Source organism: Pollachius pollachius, assembly GCF_949987615.1.
Source record: "Pollachius pollachius genome assembly, chromosome: 13".
NCBI classification, from domain to species: Eukaryota; Metazoa; Chordata; class Actinopteri; order Gadiformes; family Gadidae; genus Pollachius; species Pollachius pollachius.
In genome coordinates, this window is record NC_136946.1 from 7,647,652 (window position 1) to 7,666,269 (window position 18,618).

Genomic DNA, 18,618 nt, shown 5'->3' on the forward strand with positions numbered 1-18,618 from the left:
TTGTATTCACGCAGGATATTTGATTAACTTTAGGATTTATGTCTCTGTCTCTCTCCAACACAGTGCCATTCGATCACTCTAAACGTCTCTCTCTCTCTCTCTCCATTTCGTTTTCTAGAGAGCGACAGACCAGAGGTTCTAAGGGGGACAGACAGGTTCTGAGGTTGTTCCCGGCCACAAAGCCGAGGTTCTCGGGGGAACAGAGAGGTTCTAAGCGGAATAGAGAGGTTCTAAGGGGAAAAGACAGCTTCGGAGGCTCGTCCCGGCCTCAGACAGAGTAGAGGTTGGTGCTCCTGTACTGTGAGCAGGGCAGAGCAGTGTCAAATGCTTGGCACCATCTTAACCACTGCCTGCGGCCCTTTGAGCAAGTTGCTCTCTCTTACTCAAGGAAAAGTAACCCTCATCCGGGAAAAGTAACCCCTGGCTAGGTTTCAATAAAAAATACATATTTCATTAGGTGCATTAATATATATTTCGAAGTTGAGCTTCTTCATAAATGGGCATGAGCTTGTGTCTTGAAGGCACATGGATTAAAATGAAATTTTCTGTTCGCAATACCGGAAACACACAGCCATGAGGTGTGAGGCTCTCTTTAAATGATATTCTAAAAATCGTAATCATATATCCCCAGCAACTCTTACTCACATTCAGTATAGTGCGGAACAACGCAGCTTATCTGTCAAGTCTCTCTCTCCCTCTGTGATGTATGCGGGGCAATGCATTGCAAAGATCTTCATTTCTATTTTTACGGTGAATCTTCACTCGTCGGGGGGGCGCACAGCCCGTCATCTCTGTGTTCCTACAGTCAGACTCACCAGTCGCACACTCTTCACACCCCCGAAGAGCTGCCAAGTGTGACCACGGACACTCGCGTCTTACTATAACGTGTGAAATCACCTCACTCGTTGTCGTTGCGGAGCGAATATTGGTGTGACAAAATTGTGGCGACGCTAGCCATAGCAACGCTTGGGCTAATGGTATCAAAATATGCACTTTGCCATTTATGATTAAAACTATTATAGCAAGTATTACCCCAGTCGAAGGGTGAGTAAAAACAGATGTTATACTGTAATTACAACAGCAGTGTGATTGTAGAACAAGCAGTAATGGTTTAATTATTATTGATTATATATTAACAGCTAGTTCAAATCAAGTAATTGCATTGGACAAGTGGCCTTCCGTGAGTGCTGAGTGATGAAATAACAGCACTGGGACTTTTAACTATGAATGTATCACTCAGCCTCACAGGTGTTGCTCATAACCGTTAATTAGCGAGAACAATCATAAGCATTAAGTCATCAGAGTCACACATGCCACCCAAGCGACTGTCAGTCTTAATTCCCTGGTTGCACAATAAAGTGGAACATTACAGACACATGTACGCGATACAAAGTAGTCGGCCTGCAGCAATGTGTTGCCATACACAATGCAGCAAGTTGCTGTGTCTTGCTTCTCAGCAACACAACTGTTCAGAAAGATGTTTACGTGTTGCTTGGCAACAGCCCAGTCCCGGTCCAGTTGCGGAACAATTTGTGATGGCGGAGCCAAATAAATCATTAAACAAACACACACACACAAAACAAAATCTGTTGTTGATTGTAACTTTTAACTAATAAAGGGGGTGGTTGTATAAAAGCAATAGCGCCTTCCCTCTCATGCGATATTGCCATAACGATCAGTAGCCGTGGTTTCCAACAGTTTATTATAATAAAGCCAAATAAGAATACATTTAACTGAAAATAACCATATGCATACTGAAATGTATAGTGTACAGGCAAATGAACAGACATCTGAATTTGTACTAGATGCCTGATCCTCTACCTCATTTTAGATAATGTAACAACACCATCTCTAGTGGTAGGAGTGAGTAATTGCCACTTTCATCAAAGGCAGTGTATTGGGAACCTGAATTGGGGAAGCAGTTGGTTGCTGACAAGGAGGGAAGGACTGGGCGTTGTTGACTGACAGTCTCCGGAATTGGGGTGGAACGATGTGCACCTGTACCTTATTTTGCATCATTTACCCGGCGCTTGAAGTCCCAGGTCACTCTCATTGAATTTAAAGTTAGGGTTATAATTAAGCTTCTCCCAAAGGGATATTTATATTTTGTACCTCTGCTTATTTAATACAATAAAGTACAAAAGAAAATGGTTACAGTTTACAGAATGGACAGGGGGTGTCAAAACAAGGCAGATATCCATTGGGCCAACAAGCCACAATAGCCATAAAATTAACTATGGGTTATTTGACCAAGGTATGCTAGTGCTCTATTTTAGACACAAGTCAGGTATATACGTTGACCATGTTGGGGCTGTGACTGCTATCAATAAAACTGACCTGTGCTACGTTCCATTAGTAGTAATGTCCCCTCCGCACTTGTCCTCAGGGGAATCCCATCTGCCTTCAAGAAGGCAGAGGGCAAAGTGTCCTTCAATCCGTCTGAAAAACAGAAGTGAACATGGTGAGATCGACCCTAGGAGAGCTAAGGGAGCCAGTTCACTCCAGAGGTGTACATCACCCACAATGCGCTGCACCTATGCATTTTGTGCAAGACAATACATACACGGTTAGGTGGCAGTAAATGCAAACGTAAAACTCATAGCTGCTTACTATTGAAGAAGGAGAAGACAATCACATTCAACAAATGTATGTTTTAAAATGATTAATTATTGATAAAAACTTAAACAGCAGCTTAGAGCTCAGCCTACAACTGGGGGTAGTTTGGGCTGAAAGTGTGCGAGGCAGGTGCGTTCTATTGAACTCCCCTGCCCACTTTCCCTCCTCTCTCCCAAGTGGACTCGGTGACACCTACACTGTTCCACAACACCAAGGGCTGAGAGGAAGTGGAACTACCGACGAAACGCAGCCCTGATGTGTAAAGGGACGGCGGGAACAGCAATCTGCGATAAAAGGCTCCAATTGTATACACCAAACAACAGCCTAACATGCTGCAGGCTTCCGAATGTAATCAGGCTTCATAAAGACCTATTTATCCATGCGGTAGCCCTGAGCAGATACCACCGTGCATGAGGCTTCGTCGCCACAAGCCGTGCAACAATGCGCACCTGTATCTTATTAAGCCTAATTAAAGCCTTAATATATACAGGCTAATTACTTACTATGCTGCGCTGCATTTCGAGGGTGCAGCCCTAAAGAGACAGGTTGTGGTATTCATAAGCAGTCGCCTCGGTTCGTGTTTTCTCCTGCCTGACATTGGCAGGGTTGAACAGAAGTATCATGGGACCGGCCGTGCAGAACTTTGGAACTAGTGTTTTAGTCTAGACCTGCATGTCGTGTGTCTAGTAGTGAGCATACAATACCATAGCAGTAGGAGCTCATTGTTCTATTTGATTAAAAGGTGCAGTCGTTAAGATTTAAGAGGTATATTTGGTGTTATTTCTTAAAGATGTCACCCGTCTATTATAGGTGAGAATATTCGCTTTGAGTTGAGTGCACTGGTATCTGAATGAGACCATTTTGATTTGACACTGCTCTTGGCCTAGTTTTCTGACCAATTAGGGTATCTTTCCCCCGATTTGTTTTGGGGAATCAATCATGTATGTCGATCAAAGGTGCGTAAGCGGTGGAGAAACGTAAGGTATTTCATGTAAAGCAGAGCTCTAAACCCAACCAGACACGAAAACTATCACAACTAACCTCAGACTCTAACTCACATATTCAAAATCACAGAATTCTGTGGGGTCCTAACTTTAGCATACATGTAAATAGCTGTAAATAATCAGCGTTTGTTTCATTGTGTTCGACTTAGCAGCCCGACAGAAGAGTTTTACTGCAGAACACACAGCCGTCTGCATTATTTACAGCTTGGTCTATAAAACACTGGTTAATTAAAATACAACAAATAAGAGGCAGATTAAGATAGAAAGAGAGAGGGAGAGAGGGGTTGAAAGAGCGTTGGTCGAGGTGGTGGACAGCAAATTTGTCTGGAAGCTATGATTAATAATTGATGGGGGGGGCGGGGGAAGAGAAGAGAACAGGTGAGGAGAGGAGGTGGGGGAGAGGAGAGGAGGAGAAGGGTAGCGTGGGGAAGGAGAGGAGAGTGGAGAGGAGGAGAGGAGAATGGGAAAGAGAGGAGAGTGGTAGGAAGGAGAGTGGGGAGGGGAGAAGGAGTGGATAGTGGGGAAAAAAGAGAGCGGTAGAAAGGCGAGTGGGGAGGAGAGAAGGAGAGGAGGAGGAGAGGGTGGGGAAAGAGGGGAGAGAAGGATAGGAGGGTGGGAGAGCTACCATCACCTTCCTCTCTTTATTTAAATGTCTCTGTTTTTACCTTTCTCCCTCCATGCTTTTATCTTTAAGATGAGCAATCAGTGGGTGTTCAGGGCTGTGATGGGGTGGGCAGGGTGCAGAGGGAAACGCGTTTTGGATTATAAGTTACGAGCCTTAATTAAGCTTGCATGGGGACTGAAGTGGTGTTTACATGTGTTGAGGGGGGGGGGGGAGGAAGGAGGGAGGGGGGGAGCAAGAAAGGAAGGGAGAACGGAAAGGAGATAGCTGTTGGGAGATTTACAGACAGATGTACAGACAGACAAGGAAGAATAGACATAGATGTATAGATATAGACATTGACGTAGAGATAAGAGATATATATATATATAGTTGTATAGACAGATATTAACATAGCTTTAATGAGGTTAAAAAACTGATATTAGATCTATAGACAGGCCAATATTGATATATTTACCAATTGCGATGGATGCATAGATACGAGATAGATCTATAAATGTATATAATAAATGTTGTACATACGGAGAGACAGAGTCAGATAGACGGATTTAGGGCATCAGGTTGAAATAAGAAAGCATAGCAGCCTGTTTCTGACAGTTTTTGGGGCCATGGTTTGATAAGTAGAGCAGGGGAGGAGGGGAAGAATACCTTACTGCACACACACACACACACACACACACACACACACAGAGTAATCATAATAATATTGTATCATCATCTTTCATAGCTGATGCTCCGTGAAGTCTGTTGACTTGCTCACTTTCTGCTGACTTTGGGTTTGGCAGAATTTTCATGGAGGAAAAGTTATGAATGATTAAAACATTTCCACACCCAAACATGCAACACAGCGACAGAGGAAAGCTTGAGGCAAGCAAGCACGCACACGGACACACACACACACACACCAAAGTTTAATGTAGAACCAAAAACAAGTACAAACTGTAGCTTAAGAATATACTCCAAATACCAACAAACAAATCAAAATCATAATCATGCATATGGTTCAAACTGGATATATTCCTAGTTACAGCTCTGTCTGTACAGCAAAGTGAATTTTGGAGACTTTGGCAGTGGAGATTTGAGAGACTGTTCTAGAATCTACGAATGGGGAAATGGCTAAGAGATTGTAACGGCCATGTGTTGGTCACTCCCTAGCGGCTCGGCTGTGTTCCGCGATGGTTCTTAATGCTGCTAGTTACTACAACCACAGAACATAAGAAGATAGCCAGGGTTGAGGAGGGCAAGGGGAGGAAATGTCAACGTAAACAGAAGTCTATAGCCTCTCGCAATCAAGCAGACTTATTATCCTAGCCTACTCAGTGCCTTAGACACTATAACTATTGTCATTTGATCATTTATTATTAAATGTCTTAGTTTATAATTTGTGGTGAGGATAAGATCAGAGGGCCGTCCTCCTCATCATCGATCCCTTAACAACTGTTCTCCATGATTCCTGACAGCTGACAGTCTGCAAATTAAACTGTTTGGTGCAACTGTTCGGGGAGGGACCGGCCGGTGGTGTCGGTTCACTCATCAGACTTCAGAGTGTGGATCAATATCTGAAGTCTGATGGCAGGACATTTTAAACCTGGGTGAACGGTTTGTCCACTTTAATTCGCTTCGTTTTTGTTTTTGTTTCTTTTCGCTGGAGGCGGGATCTGTGAGCTCGGCCAGCAGTAGTTAACCGTACAAAGTGTCTGTAAAGGTTTAGAATTACTTACGTTACCAGGTGAACGGGCCACTGATTGAAACACGTGTTTAATACCCCTTTAGAAAGCTTCAGCCAACTAAACTGCAACAGATTTCGGAGGCATTAGAACTGAAGTCACACGTGTACGGAGGCTGCCAACGTGTTGGTACACAGGCCTACTATGATTTCGAGTCCTCTGAACTTGGCCACTGTAAATCCACCTGGCACTGTGCACTGAAACCACTCCAAAAACCATGCAAACAACCACTGAAAACACTACATAGATAAAACAAATGTAAGCACTGCAATCACTGCCCAATTCTGGAAAAAATGATCGGATTTATTAATTGGAACCACCTAATAAATATGCAAACTTGCGCCTGTATTCAACGTTGCCTTTATCGCCACTTAAAGCCTTTACGAACAGAAGAACCACTACTAATGGTGTCACTAGAGGCTCTATTAGAGGAGATTTCGTTGCACGATTTCCTTCTGGAAAAGTGCCTTCAGCCAGTCAGCCTTGTCTGTCGGAAGTTCATTAAAGTGGAATATGATTCCAAAACACATCAGACAACTAAACAATTCTACTGACTAATTAAAATAACGGATATTTAACACATCAGCACTTACATCTTTTTGTAAATGCTTGTTGTATGTCCGTGAAGAGCTTCATCACGTTCCACTTGACCTACCCATTCCCTGATGATAAATACGGGCACAATATTAGTCGGACTTGCTTTAATTACTGGGAACATACATTTGTTTATTTGATTGGTTGCGCTCAAACATAATAGCTAACATAAATATAAATATATGTATTATTTATCTTTATTCATTTATATTGCCTTTGAATGATTTTGTGTTTGGATGATAATCATGTAATTCTGCTTAGCTTCCCCCTACTCTCATACAAGAATGGGTCGATCCAATCAAGGACCCGAGGCGGACAGCAGAGTATTCAAGAAGTTCATTCTACTACTAGTTTAGAGAGGCTGTTTGTTTTTCAGCTTTTGTTATTGAAGCACAACACACTTAAAGGGTAACAATGTCCAACCTCTGTGTATGATCTCCATTCCTACACAATAGTCGGGTTACCCCCCAGTAACACTACAGCCCAGCTTATTTGCAATGTCGTTCAATATGTACATGCATATTTGTCTGCATGTGTATGCTTGTTTGCAATGTTGTGCTGAATATCTTTCTTTACTGCTTATACTGTTTTTAACAACAGTCTGTTCCCATCTGGACACGGCATGTCATGTTCTGCTTTTTCTCTGATGTATTTTGGGAAGCCTTTTTAACACCTGGACCAGAGACTACTGATGAAAAACAGCATTTTTATACCGTGTGCATTAATTATTTACGCACGTTGCCTTTTTTCAAACCAGCTAATCGTGCCACAGGACTGCTGGATCCGAAACTAGTGGGAGGGGGATTCGGGCTGTTTGAAGCTGAAATCTCTCGGTTGGTATTCCACACCCCTGCTTATAAGTGGGGGTCATGTATGGGGATTCCCCAACACTCCTCGGCACCCCTACTCCTCTCCCCCCCAAAAACTGATACCTCATATTTATGGATATGATTTACTTTCTTATCTTAAGACCCCTGAAAAAAAAATGTAAACCACTACTTAACCCAAAGGGAGGAAAGTGTGAGAGTGTCAGGGTGGAAATCATTTTAGCACCTCTTGTGAAACGGTCTGGAGAGAGACGATTACAGCCCTCATAAACCACAGGGAGGACAGGGGGGCGAGAGGTAGTACTGGTCTAAAGCAACTGGGTTCAATCCCCAATGCCTGCGGCGTAACCTGTAGTAGGCACCCTTGAGCAAGACGCCCTCACCTAATACTTAACGGCAAGCATATGTATTCAGTGGCAGTCTCTTTGCATAAAACAAAAGCATTTGGTAACACAAATGAGTAAATAGTAATTAGGTTAGATGAAGCATCATGTCCCAAATACAGCTGCCCACGCGAGCGCGTCTCTTTGAGGGGCTTCACAGAGCCTCTCGTCCCCCTAGGGAGAGCGAAAGACTGGAGTCGTCATGAGCGTGACATCTTGTGTGGTCTCTGGAAAAGAGGAGCTTGTGGGTTGTGTTGTATGCACTGCACAGGGAATGACACGCTTTGTATAATAGAACAAATGGACTCATCCTTTTAGACGCCACAAAAACACACGGACACAGATGCCTTCAAATATGCCTGTTATTACTTTTATTAATCATCATCATATCATGGACATTATTCTTCAAGTTTAGCTGTGTAACAAACTTCTCTTGGGTGTCAAAATATGTTGAGTATTTTTTTTTTTTTGCATGACATAAAAATCCTAAAAGACGATGTAACGTACACGAAAGTAGCTGAATAAAATACAACATAGGAAACAAATAATACAAAATAAAAATCCCATTATTAAAAATAAAAAAAAGCGATTAAACTAAATAGACACAAAATTCGAACGAAAACATATCGGTTAAATGTACAAAGTCAATGTGTGTGTTTGTGTGTGGGTGCGTGCGTGCGTGTATTTCTGTGTATGTACTTGACCATTTCCAAGCTGGCCTATTGCCTCAAAGTTATCACATCCCAATATGTACACACTCATTCTGTACCACGTGTGTATATCTGTGTGTGTGCGGGTGTGTGCGTGCAAGCAACACAGCTGAACTGTGTCAACACTTTGCACGGCATTGAGCGATGACAAAGAAATACAAACAAAACAAAAATCGAGCTAAGTTTTAAGGCCTTGTGTGTAAACGCGGTGGTTACATCACAGAAACACACAGAGCGGCTAAACCTGACGCACTCCCACTACACCCAACAGCTCACATGGTCCCTTAAGAGTCGAGAGAATTAAAACTCAGACCAGACACAAGAAGACCAATCAGAAAGAGCCACACAAGTGGACCAATCACAATGAGCCAATCAGAGCGAGCCAATCATAACAAGCTAATCAAAAACGTAAAAGAAAACGTTGAAAGCCTGCAATTGGTGCTTCAATTACTTTGAAATGTGAAAATACTTTCGATACCCGAAGTCAAAGACACTTAAAAAGTAAAAGTGAGAACATGCTGAGGTCCTCACAAGGTCGGGATCAGCAAACATACACACACACACACGCGCACGGCGAATACAGGCAGACTGACTGTCTGAGCATAGCTTTTAACAACACATGTCAGCTCTAGCAGGGAAAAGACCGGAGATTGGGAGGGTCGGGCGAGAGAGGTTAACTTACAGCTGGGGAGAGAGAACGAGAGAGAGAGACACACACATGTCAATAGATAAATCCAGGAAAATAACAAACCGTATAAAACAACCGTTGTGTGAAGACAAAAACGTTAAGTATGGAAAACAAATGGGTCAGAGGAGAAACAGAGAGAGGAGCAAACAGGACAGATTGGACAGCAGAACTCTGAACAAGACATGAAAGCTGAGTGCACACTAAGAGATAATATTACTTCCCATGTGTACGCCCTATGACATGCACTCCCCCTGTTTACCCATTGTCTTCAAGGCCTACAAGGCAGTACCAGCGTTGCCTCTCTCCCTCTCCACTTGTCCGACCAAAGGCTCCTACCCCCTGGGGATCCTTCATGTTTTTGTTGTTTTTTTTTACCGCCCGTGTGTTTTTCATTATTATTTTATTTGCTACATTGGCAGTTGTAAACAGGTTTTCATTTGATTCGTGCATTTATGCGTTCCCCTCCTGCTGGCGGATTGTCGTCGTCCCGTAGCTCTCGACCTTACAAAGTGCTCTGTGTTGGCACCGAGAGAGCCGCACCGCACGGAACAACTGGACCGCAGAGGAGCAACTGTTACTGCACACGGCAGACGTTATTGAAAATGAAGAAGAAATGAACAGACTAGAATTACCGGGGATGTCCGTTTAAAATTCAAAACAAACCGTGTTAGTTATTCGGAAACCAAAGGGGTAAAATAGCACACCGATTGGGTGGTGGGAAAAGCCTCCATATGGGGTTCTCAACCGGCCGTTGGATGGGTTACACACTTTCCCTTAAGTGTTACACAACACTAAAACTCTGGCTTCCAGGGGCATCGGGAAATAGCCCCGAAACGAGCAACCAATTAGTGCCAGGTGTTGTCACTTCTCCGCTTGCTCTCAGCCAATCAGAAAGAGCAACGGCCGTACCTAGCTGGTGCGAACTCCGGAGATTAGATTTTGGCGATTTGTCATGCTTCAACTTTTCATTTGACAGATTCGGAGTGAAGAAATCTTTATCCCAACAGGCGTACCCATCGTGCAGGTACCAGTGAACCCATCCAAACGTCCCTCGACGAAACACCCATTTTGAAATTAAAATAGACAATAGCGTCGACTCAACGTAGCATGCATGGATATGGCACGTTCCGGAAAGATACGAGTCTTGATTGATGGGTCTTTACAGTTTCCTTGTCAGTTGTATTACCGATGTGGTTTTTAACGCTTGCATAGCGATAGGTATTTAAGTACCAGCGGTTTCCTGGCCGCCTTCAAGTCTTCTGCGATTGTGGGGAAAACAGTCGGGTCATAGGCACAAGTAAGGGGTTGCATAACTCTAGCGTTTCCAAAGTCATATCGGAGGGGATAAACTTGTTCAAGATCGATTTCCACTCTTGGAGATGTAAATCACAAGGTTATCCCCTACATGAAAGATTGGATTGTTTAAATGAAATTACTGTTTTCCTGTGAATTACATTAAGGTGGTTCCATCAGGCTGGGACGCAGTGTATGCACACAATGTGTGATGTTAAGAGGTGAGATCTGCATACTTCTTTGGATAACCGTTAGAATAAAGGTCTCGTCTGAGGTCTCCTGGCTCTTTCGCTGGTTCAGTTCACAACACAATCGCTTCGTTCAGTATGTTTGGCGACTAACAGCGCAGTTTGTGGCCGTTATCACACCAGCTGGACGGCTCGGCTCTTTTGTCAAAATCAAAATCTTATTACTGTTGTATCAATGTGATATCAATAAAAATATTATATTTCATAATAATAATACAAATACTGGCGTGATAACCGACTCCTCTGTTAATACATGTACTGGATGGAAAAAAAGCATAGAAAAATAAAGAGAACCTCACGAAAACAAATACTATAACCTTTTCTTTCTATTCATCCACTGCTTTAGACTAAAAGAGTCATATTCCTGTTTTGTTTTTGTTGTCACCATCTCCTAGCAACTAAGGCAGCTGTGCAGCAGCGGGAGGGGCTATCCTCAGTGAATGGCTTTTTGGGGATTTGAAAATATAATAATACGTTTTGACACCTTTTCTATTTGGAGTATCTACTGTTCTCCTGAAACGCAAGTGTTTTGATTTGATTTGCAGGCAAAGTGGTGGCATGGATAGTGTTTCCTCAAACAATTTAAATGAGTTTTTCCTTTAATAAAACCGTGAACTTTTGAACTGCAAGTTTGTTGTCCTGTGTTCTCTGATATAACAGCACTACTAGGACTATAACTTCTGAATTCGCTGCCATGTAGTTTGAATCCAACACCATCTTGACCTCTCCTTTGACCTATGAGGCTAATGTAAACAAACTAGGGTTTGACTCCCTATGCGACTTTCCCTACAAAACAAAACACTAGAAGTAACACACTTAAGACCGCGTCGCACCGACCGTGAGGAGGAGGTGTCGAATGATGACGCGCGTAAGACAAAAGTGACAGCGGCCATCTTGGACTGGAGCTTGGTTTGTGTTTTGAGCGTGTGTGGGAACCCTGAGCAAGACTTCATACTCTTTACATCATTATCATCATCACCTTGGGACGGAAGCATCCTACACACACACACACACACACACACACACATACACACACACGTTAAGTACACACAACCACGTCTCTCGCTGTACCGTTTCCATGGGACTGCTGTTGTCATGGTAACAAAAAACAAAATGTCTGCATAATAACACAAAAGAACAAAAAAAACAAATCAAGACATCCCACCCAAAACTCAGAAGAATGTAAAACCAAAATAAAGTAAGGCCTACCTATTGTAGCACCACTTAATGCAACAACATTAACGACAACAAAGCATTATTTGCCTTTAGAAATAACATACGAGAAAATGTAGCAAATTGCATGTTCTTTTTTTTTTTTTTACTATAACATTATTATCATTATTACTATTATTAATATAAATGTTAAGCAGGTTAATAATTGGTTTGTTCTATTAGGCAGGCAGCCAGGCACATAGCTAGTATCATTGGCACGGAGGGAGAGATAGAAAATAATGTCACTTGATTTGATCCGGGCAGACGACAGGACAGCCCTCAGGGCTCCTCGGGTCCACTGCTGCCTCACCGGTTCCAACTGGATTTTAGAGCCGTGTAAACAGGTTCCGACCAGATCGAGACAGCATTGAAATAAATGCATCAACAAAACTAAAGACATTTCGAAAGTCATCCGAAAAAGAAAACTTAAACCAGTTTAAGCATTTTCTTTCTTTTTTTTTTGCAGTTTGAGTTGTCGCCATTTCCCAACTTGGCTCTAGTCTTTGTAGGCCGCTCTCCGCTGATGGCCATACTTTGCGTCTTTGTTCGAAAAGGGTTCAGATTTTGCCCGCGATAAGGCAGGGGTTATAACCACCAGGCAATACCAGCTAATCAGATTTATAAAACAAACAAAACTAAAATAACCACCTAGTTTTTAGAGAGTTAAGACCAGTTTAGGTGTATTAAAAAAGTTCCTATGAAGTAGCTGGAACACAACGCAATGAAACTAGATTCAGGTTTGATCCGGTTTTACTGAGTGTGAACCGGAGCAAATCCTTGAATTCGGTCTAGGTAGGACTGGGGTACGAACATATCTCGGACCTGGGTTAGGAGATCGCTTTCGCTGGAAGCTGGGCTTTGAGTCTCATTGAAAGAAAAGCTTGTTTCCACGTATATTCCACTCTGCTTTATATGGCAACTGTGCAAGTGAAGGGCAGCTTCCTTCAGAGTCAAAAGGCCAGAGAATACAAAGTAGGAGCAGTTCATCCTCAACATTCAGGCCTTCGACTCGCGTCTCATCTTCAATCCCACCAATCGATTGTTCATTAGGCATCTGACCAGACTGTTACCTGAAACAGACTTAAGCACAATATTCCCAAATGGTTTCCATTCCTATCAGGCGAGAGAATAAAGAAGAAAATCCCTTTTTTTATTTTTTTCGGTTTTGACCGAATCACATGACCAGCCTTTCAACGAATCAGGCGTCGACCTCGGGGGCCCGTTGGAGTTAATCCGAGACGGGCCCTGACGGCCACTGCTCAGCCGGCTACGACGGAATGTCCCCAGGAGAGCTGGCGTCCGGCGCGTCCGCCTCGGTGACCTCCATCTCCTCGGTGACCTCTGTGACCTTTGCCTCAGAAGATACCTCATCATCACCGCCGTCGGCGTCCGCCTCGCCCTTAGCTCCCTGCTCCGGGATGATGTCACGGGCACCTTCCTCAGACTCCTTCTCGGCCTCCGTGGTACCGTCTTCATCAGCATCAGCATCATCCCCGTCACTGTCGGCGACCTTCCCCCCGTCGGGTTGGCCCTCGCCTGCCGCGTCGTCGCCGCCCTCAAGCGCGACCTCGCCTCGCTCCTCCTCACCGTCGTCATCCTCCTCTTCCTCCGGCGCCGTCTCCGCCGTCGCCGGCTGACTTTTGCCCTCCAGCGTGACCGTCTCCTCCTGGGGGGCGTCGCCCTCCTCCTCCGCCGCCTCCTCCCGCACGTCCCCCTTGGCCTTGTCGCCGTAGCGATGCAGCCCCCTCTGGATGTGTGTGGTGAAGTCGTAGCGGTCGGCGCACGCATGCAGGCAGAAAGCGCACTGGTGGGGGCCGCCGTCGCCGTGGCAACTCATGTGCAACGCGTACATGACCTCGTCCAGGAAGTAGATGCCGCAGTGGACGCAGCGGTGGGCCAGGTCGTCCTGCGTGGACGCCTCCGCCGTGGCGGGGGCGCGGCCGGGCAACGGGGCGGCGCACGGCGGGCTCTTCAGCACCGACGCCCTGGGCTCGCTCGCCGCTGACTCCTCCTCCTCCTCCTCCCGCGGAGGCGGCTGCTGCTCCTGTCCCTCGTCCCTCTGCATGCCTCCTCCCTCCATCCTCTCCAGCTCCCTCTCCTCTGCCTCCTCCTTCACCTCCTCCTCCCTCCTCCGCCGCCTCCTCTCGACGACCAGCGGCGACGCCCGCCTCCTCTTCTCGGCGCCGTTAGCGGCGGCGGCGTTCGGCGAGTCCCTCTGCCTCATGGCCAGGTCCAGCGGAGCGTCATTCTCCGGGGACGAGGAGGGGTGGGGGGTCTGGGGATGGAGCGGGAGCGGGGGGTAGTTGGGCGGGGCGGAGGGCGGGGGGGGCAGCGGGGAGTAAGGGGAGGAGCCGCAGTAAGGCACCTTGTAGCTCTGCTGCTGCTGCTGCTGGAGATGGTGCTGAAGCTGCTGCTGCTGCTGCTGCTGGATCATCGGCGTAACCATGGCGCCCAGGTAGTGGGCGTTGCCGCCCAGCGCCCCGGGGTTGCCGAGGCCCCCCAGGCCGGGCACCCCGGAGGCGGCGGCCATCTTGTACTTGGTCCAGAAGCGCAGCCAGTCGGACTCGGAGGTGAGGTCGGGGGAGAGGGCCAGGGGGAGGGGCAGGGAGAAGAGCGGGTACTGGTACTTCTCGATGGGGGACCCCGGGGGGGAGTAGCTGGACGGCTTGGAGGGCCGCATGTACTTCTCTATGGGGCTGCCCCTCTCAGAGCCCCCGCCCCCCTTTCCCCCCTCCCCCTTGGACGCCAGCCCAGCCTCCACACCGCCGCCGCCGCCGCCGCCGCCATTGCCCTCGGCTACCAGCGAGGTGGGCGGGTGGGCGGGCAGCAGGAGCGGCGGCATTCGTCGGTGGATCTCTAGCGTCTGATTGGCCAGGAAGGCCTGGGTGGAGCGCGGCGACCGGGAGCGCGGCGACGGCTGCTGGTTCTTGATTGGCGGGCAGCCGCGGTCGAGCTCCTCCCCCCCGTTGAGGCGGTCCTCGCTGGCGATTCGCTGCTGCTTCGGGGCGGCGTGGTCGGGCGCCAGGGAGTCCGGGTTCAGCCGCTTCCGGGTGCGGCGCCGGATGATCTGCTCGCCGTTGTTCTGCTTGATGATGTTCAGCGGACGCGGCGTCTGCGAGACGGAGGGAGAGAGAGAGGGAGTCATAAAGTTACTTCAATTGGTTCCAACACAAGTTATTATCATACCTCCTTTTAATAAATAGCGATAAAGTACGATAAACCTGGCTTCCAGAAGCTTCCTTCTAATTCATCCTGAGGAGGTTTGGCCTGGAGCTTGAAGCAAAGCCCTTGAGATGACAGCTCACATTACTAAATATGACTAATGGCTCCTAACCGTCGGACCGTAGCTCTGTCCAGCCTCCCCTCCGACTGAGTGCTGCAGTACCTGCCCTGGTCACAAGGGGGGGCTGTTACACGACGTCAACCCTAATGACAGCCTCATCGGCACTCATCGCACCAGGCTTTCAGTCGCAATCAGCAGCGCCCCCAGAACTCATTTAGCGCAAGGAGGTCATGGGACCTCTCCCACGAAAATATATCAAGATCCTTTGGATGACGAGCAAGCGCTTCAGCCCGTCACCATGACAACAAGCGTCTCCAGACATCGATGATGAAGTGAGGTCAAAGGGTTCACCGTGTTAGAAGAGAGCAATGCCTTTAATCACTTTATTCCTCTCTCTCCTTCTAACTACTCTCGGAGAATGAAGGCTGTGAAATGTGAACCGGGTGACAAACAAAGAATGACTGTTAACGGAGTTGCAAACGCATCACGGCTCATTTCAATGTTGACTTTTGACATCAAAGCACGACTTCTGGCCTTCTGCACCATCTCTCACTGAAGTTTGTCAGTTGCTTCCGGCGTTTTTGATGAAGTCAGTAGAAAGAGCTTGCTTGTGTGTGTGTGTGTGTGGGGGTGTGTGTGTTCGGGGTGTTTACATGAATATTTGGCTAATCTGCAACACATTTGACATCCTTTTGAGAGTGTGCGTGTGTGTTTGTTTTGTGTGTGGGTTAGTGTGTATAGTTTTGGGCTCGTCAGAAGGTGTGTGGTTGTGGGAATCGTTTTGTGGTCATCAGAATAATGTTCCTTCGTCAGAATGTGTGTGTGTGTGGGTGTGGGTCTAGTTTACTGGTCGTCAGAGTGTGTGTGTGTGTGTGTGTGTGTGTGTGTGTGTGTGTGTCTGTGTGTGTGGTGATGGTTTGATGTAGAGTTTGAGACATACACCCTGGCACTTTGAAAGCAATCACCTCAGAAAAGGAAACCGAAAAAAGGGCACGAAGGAGTGTGAGAAAAGTAAAACACAAACAGAGAGAACGAGCGAAGGAAAGAAAAAGAGAAAAAGAAGGAAAGGAATCAAGAAAGAAAGAAAAGAGAAAAGAAAGCGTCAAAGAAGGAAAGAAGAATAAACCAAAGAAGGAGAGGAATAAAGGAAGGAAAGAAAGAAAGAAAAGAAGGAAAGAAAGGGGTAAATATATAATTAGCTATATATTTAACTGTGCGAAATAAAAACATGCAAGATTAAAAACTATAAAGACTTATTTAATGCCCAAAGAAATAAAATAAAAAGGAACACAATTACTATCCTTTTAAATCTCAAATCCCTCCCTTCGTCCCGGCTCCAGCACAATGAATCTGTCATATGTGTGTGTGTATTTGTGTGTGTGTGTGTGTATGTGTATGTGCAAGATGGATGAAGAGAGAGAGAGATTTCTGCCTTTATGTGTTAAGAGTGCTTTTAAGTATGGAGGTGGTCGGTCTGTCTGTCTGCCTGCCAGCCTGCCTGCCTCACTGTCTGCCAAACTGTCTGTCTGCTCTATCAAATGATAAATAATTGGGTTGGTCGGTCGAGGTGAAAGTCTAGGGGATTCCTTATAAAAAATACAATTCCTTTTTTTCCCTATTCTGTTCATTTGGGGGAAAATGGTTCATTAGGGATCTGAGGTAAAATTTGACTTTCAGCCTTTAATTATCAACACAGGGGCACACACACACACACACACACCCACCCAGGCTGATGACAGGTAAATGTGGTGGACCAACAGAAGTGAAGTGGTGTTTTGATGAAATACGACAGCTCTGTTACTGCAGAGCTCTCTCTCTCTCTCTCTCTCTCTCTCTCTCTCTCATTAACGTATCCTCTTTCAAAAGCTGCAATACATCCCCCCATTCCTATTTTAATGTTCCCACTCCTCCCCTTAGACCAACTCCCCATCGACCCCTTCCTTTGTCTTCTCTTATTCTCTCCCTCTCTCCCCCGCTCCCTACTTTACCCCCTGTTTGTTTTTTCCTTCCTACTCCACAAACACCCTGTTTTCCAGCCCTCTCTCCATGTCTCTTTCTCTCTCCCCCTCCCTCTATCCTACTCCCTTCCCTCAAGTGTTTTACTAGCTGCGATCCTCTCTAATAATGTGTGTAGAGCGTATAAAACTTTTACTATGGGATATAAAATATGGTCGTCATGAAGATTGCCAAATGTTGAGGGGAGCTGGAACGTGATTGGGGCCACAGATGAGACCAGAAATAAAAAGGCTGGGTTGAACCTGGGCCGTTCGCAGTGGTGGAAAGGGAGGGAAAATGGCCATGGCAGCATCCCTTTAAAGCTCCATTCTCTAATTTCTGTAGAGTGCTTGTAGCATCAGAGCCTGGAGCCTGATGCCGGTAGCGCTGCTAGCTTGCTACGAGCTAGCCTCAATCACAGTGTGATTTATATGACGCCAAGTCAATTATCTGGATGATGAAATGTGTTGGTCTCAACTTGGGGTTTGGAAGGTGTTGTGTGATACAGCTGAGCTTAACACTCACCATGATTTTCTCAGAAAAAAACCTTTTTATTCTTCTGTCAGTCATGTGTCAGAGACAACTGACTAAACAAACAAACACCAACACAATGTTTGTGTGCGTGTGCGTGTGTGTGTGTGTGTGTGTGCGTGTGTGTGTGTCTTTGTGTGTGTGCATAAACCCCTTTCGCTTTCTACAGGTTGGTTTCGAAATTCGGTACTGGTTCCAGAACTCATCTCCAGATCATGCAGCCCCCCCGCTCTCCAGCTCCTGAGACCAGGAAGTAGATTCCTTCCGTGGTCGGTCTTGCTGGGAGCAGATACGCAGCAGAAACGCAACAGTTTCCAAGTGGGCTGCATCACAGACCATCCTGAGATCCACCGCCAGAGCGTCAACATCTGGTGCACATAATCAGTTTGGAAGCCATCTTGGTTAATTATACACACGGGGAAGACAATTGGAAGGAACTGGCGAGGGTCCACTGGCAGGATACGAGAGGACAACCCCCCCCCCCAAGTGCGACGCAGCGCAACATCAAAGCAGAGGCACCCAGGGGTCCCATCGTGATCTCTTTACCTTCCTCCCTGAGGGAGTAGGTAAGGAGATGCTTTGATTGTGTGGAGGTCCCGGCCAGGGGAGAGAGGGGGAGAAAGGACAGAGGGAGAGAGGGAGAGAGAGAGGGAGAAGGTAGAGGGAGATAGAGAGGAAGATGGTAGAGGGAGAGAGGGAGGGAGAGAGAGAGAGAGAGAGAGGGAGAGAGGGGGAGAGAGACAGAGAGAGAGACAGAGAGAGAGAGAGAGAGAGACACACACACAGAGACAGAAAGTGAGAGAAGGTGAGATGGAGGGACAGAGTGGGAGAGAGCGAGAGAAAGAGAGAGTGAGAGAGAGGGAGAGACAGACAGAGAGAGACAGA

The 18,618-nt window shown here is 46.3% G+C and overlaps 1 protein-coding gene across 1 annotated transcript in view; it reads right to left on the minus strand.

Moving 5' to 3' along the window:
* Positions 1–12,392: 12,392 nt before the first annotated feature.
* The window catches only part of trps1 (trichorhinophalangeal syndrome I), an 88,800-nt gene continuing 82,574 nt past the window's right edge, over positions 12,393–18,618 (minus strand). The window contains exon 10 of the mRNA XM_079750136.1: positions 12,393–15,036. Within this exon, the coding sequence (XP_079606262.1) occupies positions 13,192–15,036 (1,845 nt within the window). The 3' untranslated portion in view covers positions 12,393–13,191. The remainder of the gene's footprint in view (positions 15,037–18,618) is intronic.